This window comes from Chanodichthys erythropterus, chromosome 19 (assembly GCF_024489055.1).
Source record: "Chanodichthys erythropterus isolate Z2021 chromosome 19, ASM2448905v1, whole genome shotgun sequence".
Taxonomy (NCBI): domain Eukaryota; kingdom Metazoa; phylum Chordata; class Actinopteri; order Cypriniformes; family Xenocyprididae; genus Chanodichthys; species Chanodichthys erythropterus.
This window is the reverse complement of record NC_090239.1, coordinates 22,137,704-22,157,617: the sequence shown is the minus strand read 5'-3', so window position 1 is coordinate 22,157,617 and position 19,914 is coordinate 22,137,704. Positions and strand designations below refer to the sequence as shown.

Sequence of the window (19,914 nt, the reverse complement as noted above, 5' to 3'; positions counted from 1 at the left end):
TCTCTGATATTATGGTTAGTCTGTTCTGTTCATTCATTCAGCTGGGGCAGTGGTTTATTTGTCAGGTAAGCCGCGTTTGACTGGACGAGTTTCTACATCAGCACAGAAGAGCCGTTTCTAGACAGCAGATCGAGTCTCTGGCCTCCAGGAATTTAAATAGGATCTTGTGTTGTGATGATTCATTGTAGTCAGTAAAGCACAGTGTGAATCCTGCCTGATCCTTCTGCATAATAAACACCAGCAGTTTAATTGGGCTCGTTTGCTGATGTATTCTCAGTATAGATCTGCAGATTTGATATATGAACTATGTAGATTTTGTTTGCAGAAATGTTTTCCTTTTGTAATGAATATGTGCATGTCAAGGGAGTGTGACGATACGAAGCTCTTCTGAAAGAAACGCACCAGCAAACTCGTTTCATTCATCCGTATTTTGAATGAAAATATATGGTGATAGAAGCTACTTTCCATGAATAGGGCCTGAAAATCTCTCAAAATTAAGGATTTTTGTCTCAAGCCTTTGCCGCTTTGATTCAAAATCTAAATGTGACCTCAAATCTCATCACTGGAATGAATAGAAAATGAAAAATAGTATAAATCAACAATAAAAAAAAAACATAAAGATAACACTTTATTTCCATGGCCCACTTTAGACATTCTACTGACTGTAAGTTACTTATACTAACCCTAATCTAAGTTATAGTTAGTATTATGTCTGAAGCAGACCATCAAAATAAAGTGTAACCAACATAAATTCAAGAATAAATGCAGTAATAATAATAACTGTAGATGAGTACAACATAGGCGACCATTATTTTTGCTACACATAAAAATGCTGGGTTAAAAACATCAACAAATCAAGTTGGGTTGAAAGTGGACAAACCCAGTGATTGGGTTAAATGTTTCCTCAACCTGCTGGGTAGTTTTATTTAACATTTTTGTTTGTTTAGAAATTACTGTATTTCTTGCTTAAAATGAACCCAAAATATGTTTAATAAATGAACATTTATTAATATGTTTAATGAATAATAATTAAACAATAAACATTTATTAAATGTTCACCTTTTGATTATTATTGTTTCCTCTAGTAATTATGTGTCTGACTTTTAATTTCCAACCTATTTGGGGGTTCATTTTAAGCCAGACATATAGTAATTTTTAAACAATAGTTCAATAAAACTGTCCAGCATGTTGGGTGAAACGCTGGGTTTGTCCATATTTAACCCAACTTGGGTTGTTTTTATCCCAGCATTTTTTAGAGTGTAGCCTTAAATATCTTCTGATTCATCATTGTACAGTGACAGTATCAGTAATATTGATGTGCATATGGGTATTACAGTCCTAAATATTGATAACAGAATATAAGATAATATTGTTTAAATATAAAAACAAAACAAAGAAAAGTACTGTGGCGTCAGCAATGATATATACTCATATACTTCACATGGTGCTTCAATGAAGTTCAATAAATACTGTGGTATTACCATGAACAATGTCTAATAAATATTTTGGCAGCATTTTATTTTAGTCATGTTCCTCATGTACACACTATGAACTATACTATGATTACAGTAATTACAATAACTGAGTACTAGCCCTGAACCTAACCTTAACCCCTGTAGTTACCTGATATTACCAGTGTTTTCTCAGGTAAGTACACTGTAAGTACACAAACTGTAAAATAAAGTGTAACTGATATTTTTATAATAGGTTTATAATATTTTCTTGTAGGTGACGGAGATCACAGTGACACTATATTGTTTTTAGAGTTTCTTTAAAGCAGAATTTTTGTTTGCATCATTGAATCATTTTTCCTGTTTATCACTGTGAAGCTGTTTCGACACAATTTCTATTTTATAAAGTGCAATAGAAATGAAGCTGACTTGACATTGACTTATGTGACGAATGGAAAGATCCTATGCATGGAAAGTACCAGAGAGACAGAAGAAGAAAAGAGTGGAAGAAGAGAAATAAACTCAGTGTAATGTGAGATCAGGACTTTCTCTCCACCATCAAATGTACAAAAGTGTTTTTAATTCCAGGAATCCCAGGCTTTGGCTTGTTGACACTCATTACAGAGGGAAAGAGCCATGGGAGGAGGGATGAAATGATACTTCTGATCGTGAACGTCATTCCTCTGCTCGTTTCTGATTTATACCTGCTGAACTGATTCTCAAGGCAAGTCACGATCAGAAAACCTCATGACGAATGATCATCACATCTGACCATCATCCATCAGCCGTCATCGGTTATGAGACGCGCATGTCATTGAGATATGAGAGCCAAATAAATGTGTGTCTTTGCTTAAGGGTCTGAACAATGTCCTGACTTCTCTCCTTTTCTCTGATCCGAGAGCTGTTGCCGTGCGAAACTGAGAGAAGATTCAAAGATCTTCCTCTCTTTGTGTGATATTGAGTGAAAAAAACATCAAACAAAAACTCACAAATTTAATTATCATCTGTCTTAGAGATTTAGGCTTGAGATGTCACGTCTTGAGAGGAACGAGTTCATGAATAAGAATTTGTTTCTATAATAGAAGGGAAAATCAAATTAAAATCTTGACATATTCACCAGGAGATGCAATTTCCCCATTTCAGATGGCCTTTATGTGAACAAAAGAGACGAGACAGAAGACGAGGTTAAGCGCTGTCACTTGTGACGGACACTTCATCACCTCTATATCCCTTTCAGTAGCTCTGAGTTCTGTCTTCTGCTGTAGTTTGTGCAGACGTGTGCGCTCGCACCGTATTAACCAGGGCTGGACCACATACAGGACGTTCTGAATCGGCTTCAGGAATTGGAATGACAGGAAGAGGAATCGACTAAATTCTACACAATGTGGGAAATGAAGTGTTCAGTGCCGCCGCTGCTTCATTTACACACGGCTTATGAGTGTGATAAGAAACAACTCTGAGAAAAAACAAGCAAACGTGATTAAAAACACTCTGACACCTTCACACACACTCTTACGTTCCTGTAAACATGTCTGCAGACACACACACACACACACAGAGACAGCTTTGCTCTTATGTAAGTAAGAGAAAATGCTGCTCTAAAAAACCATGAGACAGGAAGCAGCAGAGGAAGTCAAAGCAATAATTTAGATAATGAAAACAATAAAAACAGCCAAACCATGACAACAGAACTCAGGCTGCAAAAGATAAACTGTCGACTTAAACCCGTGAATAGAGCAGATACTCTGAAAGGGGAAATTAAAAAATAAATTGCACCACATTTGGACTCTCTCATTGTAATTATGACTCATAAAGTTAAATATATAAACATGCTTTCACTCTTTAAAGGTTCTAATTCAATGTTCATGAAGAATGTGAGTCAGACAGATGGAGGTGTTTAAGAATCAATGAAAGTCATTTTGAATTTCAAACACTGATTGGGCTCTTCGGTCAAAAGTGGGCACTAATCTACCTGAAGACGAAGTTTGTCAACACTACATTTCAACATATTTCATATCTGACAATGCAATTTTTATTCTTGCTTCTTTACCAAAAACATGGAAAACATGAAGAGTACTGAGTAAACAAAGGACTGGCTGGAGAGTCGCTAAGATGTACTGAAGTTTTCAACACAAAAACCTGCAACTGTTTGGTAAATTTGGTGTATTTTAAGGCTCCGTGCCTCTTAATGATCAGTGTCACGATTGCAATGATCTGATAGTCATTATATTTTCATGCTTGGTAATGGAGAGGAAGCATGTCAATCAATACCGTCCCTGAAAACATCCATATGGACTCCATGGAAACCAGAGACTCCTATTGACGTGTGGGTCAGCGGAGAAACACCAACCACTGCTTCTGGACGAGCGTCGTCATAATGAACGGCAGGACACTTGAACAATATCATTACCTTCACACGCTGAGATGAGGGAGAGAGAAAAGCTAAATCTTCAAATAAATCATAATGAGCTCAAAGGCCAAGAGCAACAGAGAAAATCTATGAAATTAATCTTCAAGACACTGCAGGTAATTTGTTTTGAAAGGTGCACAGTCTCAGTCAGAGAGCGGAGCATATTAGATAATAAGATTGTGATGGCGCGCGCTGTAAATAAATGCATCTGGACGAGCACACGAATGTGGAAAAGGGCAAGCTGAAAGATGAGAGGAGAGATGCTGAAAAGCTCTTTTGTCTGCAGCTGAAGGACGGAGAAACACCTGCTGCTTCAGAAACATCACAATCCTCACGCATTCATACAGAGAGAAGCACTTCAGCGCTCACATCAGCTTAGAAAGAGGATTAAATCATTTATTTGATTCCCAAAAATGATTCATCAAGTTGTCCAGCCTGACATGTTGGCTAAATAGGCATGATATTATTAATACAAACATTCAGCTGTCGACGGCGGGATTTCCATTAAAATTGTCGCTAAACTCATGACTTGTCTAGGCGGTCGAGACACTTTTGCACACTATCGGACGAGATCTGAACTGATGGCATCACTGTTTTCAGCTGAACTGAACTCATTCGATAATGAATCGAGTTATTGAACAGATCTGAATCAACACTGACACTTCCGAAGTCTCATTATTTTCCTGTTTTTCACTGTGAAGCTGCTTTGAAACCATCTCTAATGTATAAAGGGCTAGAGAAATAAAGCTTGACATTTAGGAAGGTAGAGTAAAAGATCCCAATTAAACATCGTCCTTTAAAAATCGATTGTGATAGCTTCATACAAACTTCATGGTGAATCTTTATTAGAATAAATTAGACCACATTAAAAAGTCTTGCTGTGTGAGGATTCTTCATGCTAAACAAGGAACTGATCGTTGAAACCCCAGATGTATGTTTTATTCACCGTAAACGGTCCAGAGTTCTTGCAAGAAACTTCTCTCAGAACTTTCCGGATCCGCAGCATCATCCAGCGCTCACCTCTCCCTCGGGCTCCTGATAACCCAAGCGTGACTGACTTCGCCGGCTTTAATTAAACGTTTTCATGCTTGCCTCCACTGCTGTATCTCTAACAGAAATCTGGCTTGGTGAAACTCGAGGGCTGCAGATAGGATCCTGACAAAGCCGTCGCGCCGCGCCGTGAGACGGCAGGATCTCGCGCTTTGAGCCGTTCATCAGAAGGTTAATGTAATTATATTAAATGATAATTACACTTGTACCGTTCCGTCTCCAGGAGATGAGTTCCAGATACGTGTTCGGCATTCACACTTAGTTAGCGCAAGCTGTTCGGACCTGAAACCAGATCATACATTACGCTTAATGTGCGAGTGATAAAATTTACATCGCATGGGTTAATATACTTGGAAATTAATCTTGTATTCCTTAATTGTGCTTTGCTGATTTCTCTCCTTATTATTTCTTGTCTTGTCATTATTCACAATAACTCTAGCTCAGAGCTTCAAAGCAGTGTGAAAAACAGAAAAAAAAGAGGTTTCGCAACATTTTGATGTCTGTACCTGTGATTACACACATTCGGTGTGCTGTTGCCGCTCTCAGAGGGAGGCAGGATCCGTTCCAGAGGATTTTAAAGGAGCCAGACACAATATTAATAGCGCAGCGGCACGGCACTCACAGGAAGCTCATCAGTTCAGCGTCGAATGAGACGTGAAGCATCAAACACGTGTTCGACTGCACCGGTATGAGAGAGAGAAAAGTGCCGCCAACTCTGTTCAACTCTCTGAGAATGCAAAACTGTTGTGGATGTGTCAATCTCTGAAAGCCACCATGAAATCAGGAATTTTTTATGGAATATTTCAGTGTTTATTATAAATAATTTATCGGTGCACATCATTATTGTTTTAAATTCATGTTCCTGGTAACCTTGAATCAGAATATCTTCCTCTTGCAGCATCTCTCCTCTTCTCTGATGATGAGGGCGGGGCAACCTGTCACTCACATGAGATCCACCAATAACAAACCACAACCATTCCCCACAGACAAAATCAAGCCCCGCCCTACATTTGTTCTTGTTCCTGAAGCGTTTCACTCGGATATACGGCACAATAGAGAAGAAAAGACCAACACTTCCAAACTGATAATTTACAAATGTGCACTTTTTAATAATGCAAATAGTGTTAAGGTGCTAATAAATGCATTGTGCCATCTGAAGTTATATAAATGAAAATTAATATATAAATGAAAATATAAAGTTTAATTCAGCATTTCTAGTTTTTGGTGGATAATTAAAAAAAAAAAAAAATCCACTTTAAATTAACAGCACTGTCCAAAAGAGCATTTCAATACTTATTAATAATCCATTATGTAAATTAAAATCTAAAAATAAAGAGTAAAGAATAAAGACAAAACACTAGTTTTCATTACCATACATTTAGCTTTCATCAAAATGTGCTTATCTGCTAATACAAGGACAATCTGGAAACACAGGCCTAAAAATAGACATGTTCATGATGAAAGAAAGAGAAAAAACAATATAAAATGCTATAGACACAAATGGCACTTGTTTTGTTTAAATTACCCATTCATATACAATCCACATTACATGCTCATACTGACATTCATGTGTCTCTCTCTCTCTCTCACACACTCGGAAACATCCATTCGGTTGCCAATTGTTAAATTTCCTTTTAGGCCAAGCGAAAATGGCAATTTATTATACTATGAAAATTAAGATTGAACTGGATTCTGGTTGACTTTCGGTATTATAACGCTATGGGAGATCTTATGCGTTTGGAAATGATTTGGAGATACAGAGGGTCTCTGTGTGAAATTACTGATGCGAATTTAGAGTTTATAATTTTTTTTAATTAATGTGCGTTTATTTTGTTTTGTTTTTAAAATGATTTTTGTGTGTGTAAAGTAGGACTTGATTGTTTTATGTTGTTGAAAACTGTAATAAAGATGTTGAAATTCAGATTCTCTCTCGGTCATGGTGTTTGGGAGGCGAGGAAAGCACTCGAGGGATGCGGTCCGACATCTACACATCCACCCACAGACGCTCTCAGATGTCTGCATTCTTCTCCATTTTGTTCAGAAGATTACTGCACAAGTTTAGCTTTAAAATGTGTGCTGGAATAATAACTCAGAATCAAGGTGATATTTAAGCTTGTAAAAGTGATCCATCAAGGATCAGGAAGCATCAATGTGCTTAAAAGATTAGGATCAATTCCGATTTCCGCTCTGTCTTTATCCACTCGCTGTCATGACTTTCTTTCTTCCGTCTAACACACACGCAACCAAATTAATGGTCACCAAAACCCAACATTCTTCAGAACATCTTCATTTGTGTCACGGAGAAGAAAGAAAGAAAGAAAGAAAGAAAGAAAGAAAGAAAGAAAGAAAGAAAGAAAGAAAGAAAGAAAGAAAGAAAGAAAGAAAGAAAGAAAGAAAGAAAGAAAGAAAGAAAGAAAGAAAGAAAGAAAGAAAGAAAGAAAGTCAGGTTTGGGAGAGTTAATGATTTCTAAGTGAACTGTGCCTACAAAACTCTTTTAAATGCCTTATTATAAACCACACAGTTCTCAGTCCAATATTTCAGATTAAAATCCTGATAAAACTACAGATCAACAGTGCATGACCGTGAAAATATACAGCCATTTTTTACAGAAGAGTTAAACTGAACGCAGCATCATTCCCAGTGGACGAGACGCAGCGATCCTGACATACATCCAGCTTTCCCAGTCATCCGGTGAACTCCGTCAGGGTTTACCACATCACCTCAGATCTGCTCTCTAAGTCTTTTTATCCTGTGCCATCACATCAGTGTTAATATTGCAAATCTCCATTTTTTCTATGAATATTGCACGGCTGTGTGAAGAGGATTCAGATTAGACTGAGAGCTTCATGGTTCACTCTCGTCTTGTACAACAGTTAGTTCTGCTGATATTCACATTCAAACTTCACTCTTTATATCACTTTGCTTATCTGTGTATTATGTGAGAATGAAAACCCGGATCTGGAGCGGACCGATCACTTGAAATAAGTTACTCAAACAGACCTTTGTAATATAAAGCATATGAAATCATTCTTACAATCATCCTACATGCTTAGAATTGTTTGCTCATAAAAGATTGTCAAAATTGAAAACCATTAAAACAGATTTTTCCGATGGTTTCCCTCAGGAGTGATTGTGCTGATCCGTCTAATTGCACTCCAGATCTGGGCTATTGTGAGTGTCCCATCTGAAGCATTCATTCTGCTGGAGAATGACATAAAGGACCCTCCATCCATTAGCCCTCAGTGGGAGTCTGAACTCAAGTTACGCAACGAGCACTTCAGAACCGGCCCATTTCACAGAACACACTTACAGAGCGCATGACGACCTGCTGCGACTCCTATATTAACCCATTACCAAAAGAAACACCTGAACCAGTACATCTGAACACTCACTGCCGTATTTAGGTAAGAGATGACGTAGAAGTGGTTTTCAGAGGGAGCACAGTGTCCTTCCCGGGTCTTTCACACATTTTGTGCAATTTCAAAATGGGGACCGATGAAAACCGTAATGAGGCAATTATCCGCACACAGCTGCCACGGAAAAGCCTCACGGACACACTTTGTGCACGCACACAAACACAGATATAAACTCAGCAAAAAAAGAAACAACCTCCCACTTTCAACTGCTTTTTCTCCAGCAAATTTCTTATTATGTGTAAATATTTGTATGAACATAAAAAGAATCAACAACTGAGACATAAACGGAACAAATCTCACAGACGTTTGAGCAGAAATGGAGTAAGGAGAGAATAGAGCGGGTCAGTGTGTTTAAGGCCTCGGTTCAGCTCATCTTCATGGACTGAGCAGAATGTGTTGAGAAAATTGTTTATGGTTCATTGAATGAGAATGAAAAATATTCTTTAAGCACTTTCCAATAACGCTCTGTAAAGCTTATTTTGATTTTATAATATTATCTTTAAAATACAGTCAGGGACGTGCACAGACATTGTGGGGGGGGGGGGACTCAAGTGGAAAAAAGGGCACTTCTCATAATTATTTATTTAAAAAAAAAAAAAAAAAAGTAAACCCTTAAATATATTAAGACAACTCTGACTTCCTTACCAATTTATTTTAATTCCCTCACACTCACTAATTATTTTATACTCCACAGATTTCTACAAAATAATCAGTTCACAGAGAGACCATGTTCTTCTTTAGTGTTCACTATATGTTTATCACAAGAGCAGGCATCAGTGAAGGAAACTATGCCACACTGTGTGTTTTCTACACTACTATTCAAGTAGCTCTATATATTTAGAATAAATGAGGGACACGGTTTCACTAATAATTTGTTTATTTTGCACAAATCAATAAATCGTTTTAATTCTTTTGGTGTTACTTCTTTCATGTAGTGGACAATTTTAAGATTGTGGTCCATTTTTGCTTCCATGTCTTTTACTCTAAATGGAAAGAAAACTTCCATATACACATTTAGATGGTGTTTCTTTGAAGCCTACTACCATCCGTCTGTCTGCATCTGTAGATTTCTTCTAAATTAACCAAAACAAGCTAATCTGCATATTTAAACACATCAAGAGATTTTTCTCCTGAAATGTTATAAATACATTATATATTATAACAAATGCCTGCAGAGGGCACCAAAATCCTGCTGATTTTTGTTGTTACACAGCACAGCATGATCAAAGCCAACCACTATAATTAAAAATATATTAGTTAAATAATAATATTCAGACACTTTTTTGTTTTGTTGATAGAAATGCTACAGTAATTTCTTCAACAAGAATATGTGGACATCAAACATGCAAAGACAGAGCGAGGGTTTAAACTTGTATTGATGTGTTAAGCATAGATTTAAGAATAGCATTATGTAATGCTGTATTATGATTTTTAAATAGTTTTTATAAATCGTGCATCCTTAGAAAACGCAGTTCATGGTTTCTGTTTTGCTGAGTTTATATCTGTCCAGTACTGCATTACTGCATATTTTAGGATTGCATATATGAATTCATGTTGGTTTCATGTGGTTTTCAAATATTTTCCTAACCCATTGAATACATCAGTCTTATATCAGTCTAATTTTACGAGACGGACTGAACTGACATTGACACACAGTCACGAGGGTCTGCAGGGCTCCTGACTATGATGTCATTTCCTGTTTCATGTTGTTTTTCTGCATGTTGGTCACACCATATGACTTGGCAGATGTTTTTTAAATATTAAAGGGTTAGTTCACACAAAAATGAAAATTCTGTCATTAATTCCTCACCCTCATGTCGTTCCACACCGTAAGACCTTCGTTCATCTTCAGAACACAAATTAAGATATTTTTGATGAAGTCTGAGAGGTTTCTGTTCCTACATAGAGATCCAACACATCACTTTACTTACAAAAACACTGATCTGTAATGCATGTTCACGAGAGCTTCGCGGCACATGCGTGTTGTGTTCACGCGAGAGCTGACATTGTTGCGTCAACATGCATTGGATAATATTATTTAGTAAATAAAGTGGTAAACTATGTTTTTTGCACAAACAAAGCACTCGTGTCGCTTCATAAAACTGAGTTTAAGCCACTGGAGTCACATGGAGTACTTTAATGATGTCATTCCTACCTCCTCCTTGGAGTGATGGATGTGCTGGATCTCTATGGAGGAACAGAAAGCTCTCAGACTTCATCAAAAATATCTTAATTTTTGTTGATTATTTGATTATTTTGACATTATTTTCCTTTTTGGGTGAACTAACCCTTTAATAATAAGTGACGATGTCTTGTTAAAATATTATTAAAATACTGTTAATATAATGTTTAAAAAATAAATAAATAAATAAATAAATAAATAAATAAATAAATAAAAAAAAGGCAAACTATTAACCTGTTCAGTGTTCCCCTCTTTCTGATCTCAGATGGTTTTAGTTCATGAATGTTTTGGGATACAGACCTAATGCTGGTGATTAATTACTGCAGAACATGAAAACGTAAAAAGGTTCTAGAAGTTTACGTTTGCTGTCATTATTTGATCCGATGTCATAGTTTGTCACCAAGGTTACCCATTAATTAATCATTGTGTTCAGCTGGTCTTGATTAGTTCTGTTTGTTTGTTTCACTCTGTTCCTTGTCTGGTGTCGTTCATGTTAAAGTGTTTATTTTTTCTCCTGGATTATTAAAAAAGACCTCCTGCATTCGTTTGAGTCATGCGTGTTCTTCCACACGTGACACCCAAAACATACAGAACTAAAGCCATGTTCTGGATATGAGCTGTAACAATCCCGAGAGAGGAACGTGTCGGCTCTGCCTTCCACTGTCTTCAGCTTCATATGAATAATAGATCACAAACCTGAAGCAGCGTTTTTCTGGCAGGTGTCGAGCTCTGCGCACGTGAGGTCAAGATTTAGATCTATATTTTTCTTCCTGAAAAATGATGTACTCACTTCACGGATCCATTAGGCATGAAGAGGTGAACGTCTCCTGCAATAAAGAGGTCACCTTGTGTGGCTGCGACTTATTCAATCTGGAATGAGCTCGTTAAATCTTGATGGTGTGTAATCCACATAAATCCATCTGTAGGAGCTCGTTCGTGCCAGCGTTTCATATAAAAGTCATCCGTTCAGAAGCGGTTCAAACGAGAACACAAACACAAAGATTCACACACTCAAAACACGGCCTTTGCAAACAGTGTTGTAATGCATGTCTCCTCCTGCGCTTTGCCTTTCATCTCCTAATGTATTCATGAAAGCATTGTTGGCGGGGGGTTTGTAAATTATTTTCCTGCTCAGACGTGCCGCTAATCTCAGATGTTTCGTGCTGCGATTAATGCTCTGAGGAGTATCCATATACACTCGTCTGATCCTACACACACCGTGAGATTACTGTCCATTCTGTGTCCGTCCGACGGAGCGAGAGAGAGAAAGTCTTCTTTCAATATGAACTGACACAATTTATAATTCAATTTACGGCATGGGGAAGTGAGGGCAGTGTTACCGCATTACCATAATAAAATAAAAGAGACAATTTATTGTCTGTCATATTGAATACACTGCTTTTTCAAGTACTGTATGTCGCTTTATAGCCTGCCAGCGACAGCCCTACAGATACAGTGCATTGATCATCTGAATATCATGTAGAAAGGCTCTCGGGGCTGTGTGATATTGTGAATACAGTCACGGATAAAGAGCGTTGATAGGCTCGACACGCAGCGCAGCCCTGCAACCCCTCGACTGCAGCTAACTGCAGGATTTTGGCTCAGATTCACCTGCTCTTACAGCTAATACTAACACAATATTTACCCACTCAATGTCCCATGACGGTTTCAGGCTGATGATGGTTTGTGTGCGCTACTCCATGAGGTCGTCGCTCGATGAACAATATAAGAGAAGAAGAAGAAACACCAGTTGATAAATGGCTTGTGTGTCCTGCTATGAATAAACCATATGTCACCGATTTAGCTACACAATCAAGCCGCATCATTATGTGCCATTTACTGAGTACAAGGAAGCATCTTATCAAATGGAGAAATTAATCAGTATGGCACAGTGTGACATATTCATTTCCATTACGTGTGAATAATCTGCTGGTATGAAGCATCTGGCTGGAGTTCAATGACATGCCGAGTGGATTCGTCTCAACACCAGCTCCTCGAAATCCGTCTCTTTCCCCCACGTGACGTACGGATTCCTCAAACACCACCATTTACATCCAAGCAATGAATAAAATATCAGCACTTACTGTAGCGAGCTCTCTTAAAAAGCCGACAGTGTCCTGACTGATGCTGTATTAGTCCAGCCGAACCAACATGAACATCTCAGTCCATTTCTCTTCCTTCACTTTCAGCTCATCAACCCCTGAAGAACACAAAGTGCTGAAAAAACTTAAATTATTTCAAAAGGCAAGAGTTTTTGTTCTTTTTCGCAGTTGCATGAAATTTCCTGGATTTTTTTCTGGTTTCTCTTACATTTCTGGGTTTGAGTATTTCACATCAGAACGAAATAAAGGATTCGTGTCACAGGAGAAGATGAAGAAGATCAAAACTATAACCACACAGAAATATTTAAGGCAACATCTTAATCACCCTCAGATAGTGTTTCTATGTCTGACTACATGTGAAGGTATATGATCTGGCTTCACCTCCCTCCAAAGACCTGTCAATCAGCATAAAAGTCCTTTAGCATATAAAAGAAAAAGGATTTGCATGAATGTCCCCATTCTCCTACTTCTGTTTTTATTTTTTTTTTTTCCCTCAAATAAAGTTTAGCCATATTAGTTCTCCTCTCATCGTCTCATGACACTTCATGAAGAAAACTTGATTTTTAATGGGGACTTTTATCTTTCCCCCCTGTGAGACGCACCAGCTCGGCTTTCAGCACAGCAGAACAATACAAAATCAGGATAAAAGCTCTATAAACATAAAAATCTAAATATAAAGGATAAAAGTTTCAAATATGGGATAATAAAGGATAAAAAACGCTAATCATCTTTGCCGTCAGGTACAATATTTTGCCCTTCAGTTTCAGTTTCTTGTGCTTCATTAATACTAGCCATGATTTTATTAGCCGTCAGTTTGTGCCATCTTTTCTCTGTGAATGGACACAAAACAGAGCTGGAAGGCTATCAGAAATGACTTCCTCTTCCTGTTGTGTTCCTGGAGCTCAGGGAATATGGAGCGAGACCGGAGGAGCAGGAGGACGACTGCGCTGACATTTACAGACTTTGCTGTTTATGGACACAGTGGGAGGCTTTTCCTGTCCGTTGTCACACTAATGAATTTGCCGGTAAGGATTCTGACAGTTCAGACGGGTCACCTGCCACTGACTTGCAGACTCACCTCTATCTAGCAAACACTAGAGCAGAAGTCTTCAGTCCTGCTCCAGAGACTCCCTGTCCTGCAGAGTTTATTTCCAGCCTGTTCCAGTGTTTGATTACGGCTGGATCTGAACTCTGCAGGATCAGGGCTGAAGAAATCACTTTTCTGTCCACACTGAAGGCGAAACTGACTCAATCACAGCCAATCAGAGGACCATGTGAAGCGGGCCAATCAGATTTCTATCCAGCATGCAGCTGCAGAAATAGACGGCAAGCAGGATCAATAGGATCTTGTTTCTCTTATTTTTATTTCCCCCAGTTAATGTGTTTACTTCTGTTTTTGCATAATTCCTCGACGCGGTTAAAAAGCCATTGGTGTTCCGTTTCCAAACGCCAGCCGATTGTGCATAACAAATCTACTCCGCTTGAGGACAAACATTTACGTCCAGAGGCTGTGAAACCCTCCGGTGGCTCTGAGTCACACAAACTCTGGTCTCGAATGGCACCGTATTTCCATAACATAATAAATGCAATCAGGCATCAGTCAGGCTGATTTAATGTTGCTTATAGTGAAGGAGGTGTGTGTTAATAACTTTTCAGCCACGGATAAATCACTTAAAATCCAACCCTTCCACCCACCAGTTGTTATGCCGTCATGTCAATCAAAGCAAAGCATGTATTCTGATATAATCATTCCCTGCATCAGAATAATCAGGGATCGAGGAACTGGTGGAGTCAGACGAGACCAAACCAGTCATTGTCGGTTTAAATTTGGTACTGAACTCAAACCATGATGATGCTAAAACGGCCTGTTTAAAATTCCATCTGATTCTGATGCCGTCAATCAAAGCGAACAGTCCGAAAGATTTTCCAGAAGTGATATGCAAATCGACAATATTTAACATGTCATGGGAGAAATGCCAATGAGTTCTCAGCTCCAGAATAATAAGAGAATTTCTGAGCATTTTAATATCAGTCAGACTGACTTTCATTGTTGGAATGGATATTTCAAGAGATTGTTTTTCAAAAGAGGGAAAAAGGACTGAGATTGACGATCACTTAAACATTTATGGATGGCCAAAACGTGATGCTCCACATTACTCTCAGAAATAAACGTTCAGTGGGCTTCTATGAAGATCTCTGGGGTTAATTCTTGACCAAAAAATGCTGAAAAATGTTCTCTATAAGAAGAAATGTATTAAATGAGTGCATAATACTTTCATGTTAATTTCATTTACATTTTTTCCAGTGAAGTATGTGAACAAACTGTCTACTGTCTAATAAAAAATCAACTAAAACTACATTTATTAATTAACAACTAAGTGCACTTCAGGGATTTTTATTTATTTTATTATTATTTGCGTCACCAGACTATGGAAGCATATGTCCACCACAGAGTAAAATATGAAAAAGGTTATTGTGAGTGAAAGTTGAAAATAAGAAATAATTTATTGTATATATCGTATATGGTGTATATATAGTGTATATATACTGTGAGATATGTACAGTAAAGTCACAACTGCAGAACATAAAGATGCATTGCATGATCTGAAGTCATATTGCAGGATTGCAATTATGAGAAACAAAGTCGCAATTACTTTACATGAAGTTGCAGTTGTGAGAAATAAAAGTTTTACTCTGAGGTGGAAACAGGCTTTCATGTCTATAATGTGCTGCAAGCAGAACTCAACGGGATGATCTACAGCTGAATTCCCCGCGCTATTGGGTCAGAACGCAACTTCTTCTTCTTTTCCAGACTCACGGAGGCGCTATTGAAAGATGACACGAGGACTCGCATATTAACAAGTTCATGTGAAAGGACTGTCTCCATCTCTTCGGGATCTGCTCTATATTCAAGCCGAGCAGAAGCAAAGGTCAGAGCCTTGAAAACCAATCATATCCGTCCCTCTCCAGGAACGAGCCGAGTGAACAGAGAATGAACAGTGACTCCGAGTACGAGTCCTTTACATACGGACATGAATAATTATTAGTGCTGCACTGATTGTGTAGCATTGCGGATAGAAGCTTTTCTACTATTTTCTTTATTTGTTCACTGTAGGACAGAATCGTTATACAGTTTATAGTGATCACGTCTGTTAAAAACAACCAAAAAAAGAAGCATGTGGTCCGTATTAATATGTTATAGTTCACAGGAAATCTTCATCTACAGTGAACTCCAGAAACATTGGGAATGAATCTTTGAGTCACTGAGCCACTGATTTGTGAACAAATCATTCAATCCAATTTGAATGAACTGATTCATTGAAATAATGATTCAATCACTGATTCGGTTCCCTAGTTCAACTCACTGACTCACTGATCTGGTAACAGTCATCAGCGGCTCACTGAATAATGACCATCATATGGCTCCATAAGATTTATAATATATACTTATAATATAATACTTTTCTGGTGTTTTTGGTGATTCATATCAGATGTTAAAAAGGAAGTTTATCATTTTGTGTTCCAACTGTGTTTGGAAAATGAATATGTGCAAATAATGATTGTGGCAAAAGAAAATCATATTCTGATTGGGAACTCAAGTTCACACTCAGTTTCAACTCTTCCTCGACTGACTCTTTATAAAAGGTTCACGTATGACGACACAAACACGCATGACTGAACTTTTGACCGTGGAGGTTGTTTTCTCGATCAGCCGCATGTGAAGCATGTTCACCTTGACCTGCGGAGAACAACAACCCCTTCAAACAGCCTCTTTGTGATTATGATTACTCAACCGTCTGTTTTAGCACAGCTAGAGAGTTTGCCTCAACGACCTTTTAATCACCATGGTGAATCTTAAAACCTGGACTATTCTGGAGCACAAGGCAAAAGAGGTGAGGATGATGAGAACTGGTAGCATGGCAACAATCAGAAGAAAAGACTGAGAGAGAAAGAGCCAAAATAGAGCAATTTATCAAGCATTCCTCAACATGTCTGCTATTGTTATCGAGAGGACCGCCGGCCCATCCGATTCACACCGCTGATCGTGACAGAGAGAGAATCAAAGAAGCGCCATTGATCTCAGTGCATCATTATCAAGAGGAGAGACGTGTTCGCCGCTCTCGCTCTGACGAGACGATGCTTTAGCTGGAACGAGTCAAACGTGATCGTCAGTGGACTTCAGGCGGTATGGCATGTTGAATTCAACACGGATAAAACGAGGCTGTGAGACGAACATCGATTGTTAAATGGATGAACACTGAAACTATTCCTTTCCAAAAGGACAGTGCAGCCTTCTCTTAATCCATCTCAAGTTTGTCTTGGTCCATACAGTCGAATACTGCAGAAACTCATTTCAAAACAGTTTCTCCCACGTTTACCTTTATCGCTTGAACGTGTTACATAGTTCATTATCTTTAAAGCCATCTGTATGCAAGTGCACTTTTAAAAAAATAACTTTTAGAAGATATATGTATTAAACATTTGTTCAAAAAAATCCCCAAGAATAGGAATAAGGTCCCTGCAAATGAGATAAAGCAAGACAAACTTGTCCAGAGTAAAAACAAAATGTCAATAAGAAAACATTGCAATCAGGGCCGTACATATTGCAGCAGCCGTCTAAGAAATGAAAGGTGTTTTTGTCATGTTCAAACGCAGCAGTCTGGAAAGCATTCGCCCTGCAGCAGCGTCCATATCCTTTCTGCTCATATTTCATGACTAACAAAAATAGCCGGCCCTTCCACCACCACGAGATGGCTGAATAGGGCATTGTGAAAAGGGCACTAAAGACACATAACCCAAAAAAACAAACGTCTCGAGCAGGTTGGAGGCAGACAGATGGGGAAAAATAAATGGATTTCAGGTCAATGCATTGTACTGGAGGAAATGAAATCGCAGTCCTAATGGAGATTGTCTTGTCCTCTCGTAGTTGTTTTGGTGGATCACAGCGAGTTAACCGGGAATACGCTGTTTAAGAGCTGTTCTGTGCTCGTCTCAGATGCTAACTGAAGACACGCTTATCATGCAACATTTTGACGGCCAAAAAAAGATGCCAACACATGTCACCTCTTCTCCTTGTCCGTTAAAGCACTTACAGAAATGCCATTAATACTGGCAGGTTTTCATGAGCGATTCTTTTGCACAGAGAGTGGATTCATTGTTCCCGTCTGAGTCAGCGGAGAGCGCATGAATATTAATTGCTGCATCACAAGTGAGAACTGACACATGTGGAAGGTTTGTACATGAGCGACCCTGTGTGTGGGATGAAGAAAGGCTGCCACGTCAGTCAACTCACCGCCGGCTATTAGACGGAGCTTAATGTTTTATGTACGTGTTAAAAATCACGCAGTTGGTGCAAACCTTCCACACTCTGCTTATAGCACATTCAGATTACTCACGTTGGACTGCAGATGTTGAGATGACGATACACACCCTTCAAAACACACACACACAAAATCTGGTTCTGGTTTTAGTAGAAATCTTTGAAATAAGATACATGGTGTAAGTTAAAAAGTCTTTTAAGAGAATAGGTCTTATTTCATTTTGCTAGAAAAATATAAACACTTAAGGTTTAAATGTGCATTTAATCATATCCCAAATTTTGATAACAGAGTTGCAAAACTTCATCGGGAACTCAGTCCCGGTGTCGCGTGAGCGGGTTTCTCTCACCAGTGTCCGTAGAGAGAGGAGCGGAAAACACGGAACAGCGGAGCGGACTGACCACTGAAAGCTTTGATCTCCGTAGCTCCGCCCACATACTCCGTTCCAGTCAGCTTGTTTCTTGGCAACATGTAAAGCTCAAATCTCTGGCTTCTTTTGGAAATACCTTCAGTGTCACAAACTGACAAACTACTCAGCGTTAAAGGGGTCATGAACCGATCTTTCGACATGTAAGAGGTCACTGTACTATAAAACATACTCCAAGAATCAGAACTTCTTTGTTAGTCCAAAAACAGCTGTTTTTAATCCATGCTGCCAAAGCGACTCTTCAGGTGTTTTACTTCTGGGTTTTTATTATGTCACAGAGATGCATATATCAGCATAAGATTGGACAGACAGAAGAACTACAACAACAGGATCACAGGACTAAAAACAACCTTCTGAAGGAAGTGTAGAGCATTATTAGTTTCTCTGTGGATTCTTTGGTAAACAGATAGACATGGCCTGAGAGTAATGCCACGACATTTTCATTCTAATGCCTGATCTGTGATCAGTGATTGTTTTGAAAAGCGAGGCCTGAACATTGTTCCTCTTAAAAATAGTTCATGACCCTTTTTAAAATCTTGTCTATTGAATCCACCAATTAGTTCAGCAGCTCTCTTCAAAGAGTTTAAAGCAAGTAAAAACAAGAGTTTCAGATCAAGCCAGATTCACTGTGCCAGCACAGCAAAAATAAAATGTTAGATCTATGCTTGCTTTTCACACCTCGTTTGTTACGAACAAATGTTTTCAGTCATTAAACAGCGATATAGAATCATGTTACCTTTGACGTGACTTCGGCCCAGCGTCACAAAGCCAGAGGAGATGAAGTTGTGAAGGTCATGGCCGCCTCCTCGAGTGCTCTCCTTCGAGTAATGTGCTCCTGTGAACGACAGCAGAGCATCACATGTAGAAGATCGCCATCCGAGGTAAACAGCCGTCGGCAGCACAACAAGCCATATTCCCAGTGCATTTCAAGACGTATGACTTTCCATAATTCATAGGTAAAGTCACCTTGTCAACACAACACACGCTGCTCTCTGTCATGAGGATATTAGGCGCCGGCCCTGTCTGAGGTCTTATATTTATTCCTGACGTTCTAATTATCAGTGAAATAGCAGCATAACACTAACCTTGAGCACCATCTGGGAGTTTACTGCAGTAGTGTTCACTCAAGTAGGCATCAGATCTACGTGTTTCTGGTCTTTTTGTGCCAACAGATCACAGCAGAATTCAAATGTTTCCTTCCCAAAACTTCCTTCACACTGTCCAGCCAAATCCTGACATCTCCATCATCTCGTTTCAAACCTGTAGGCACTTTTCCTTCTTGATATTGACATTACAATACTATTGTACACTGTTGCAAATGCAAGTTTAACCCTGTAAAGCCTGACATCTGAAATAAAAGACCAAAAAATATTCAGTTTCATTAACCCTTTAGACAAAATATTTTTAAGAAATCTAAAAAAAAAAAAAAAAAAAAAAAAAAATGCACTTGTATTTTATGTTTTATCATATTTGATACATCAGGCTTTTATGGCTCATATAATCTGATATAATGAGAATATGGAGGATAAAACAGCTCAGTTTCATTCATAGACTCAA

General features: G+C 38.5%; 1 protein-coding gene across 6 annotated transcripts in view; it reads right to left on the bottom strand.

The window, feature by feature from the left end:
- Positions 1-19,914, bottom strand: part of shisa6 (shisa family member 6) — a 44,430-nt gene that overhangs the window by 16,508 nt on the left and 8,008 nt on the right. For 2 of the 6 annotated variants that reach the window (XM_067369986.1, XM_067369987.1), the window contains exon 3: positions 19,094-19,192. The exons of 2 other annotated variants lie outside the window; for them this stretch is intronic. In XM_067369986.1, the coding sequence (XP_067226087.1) occupies positions 19,094-19,192 (99 nt within the window). The remainder of the gene's footprint in view (positions 1-19,093; positions 19,193-19,914) is intronic. 2 more of the 6 variants (XM_067369988.1, XM_067369989.1) reach the window with 1 other exon arrangement.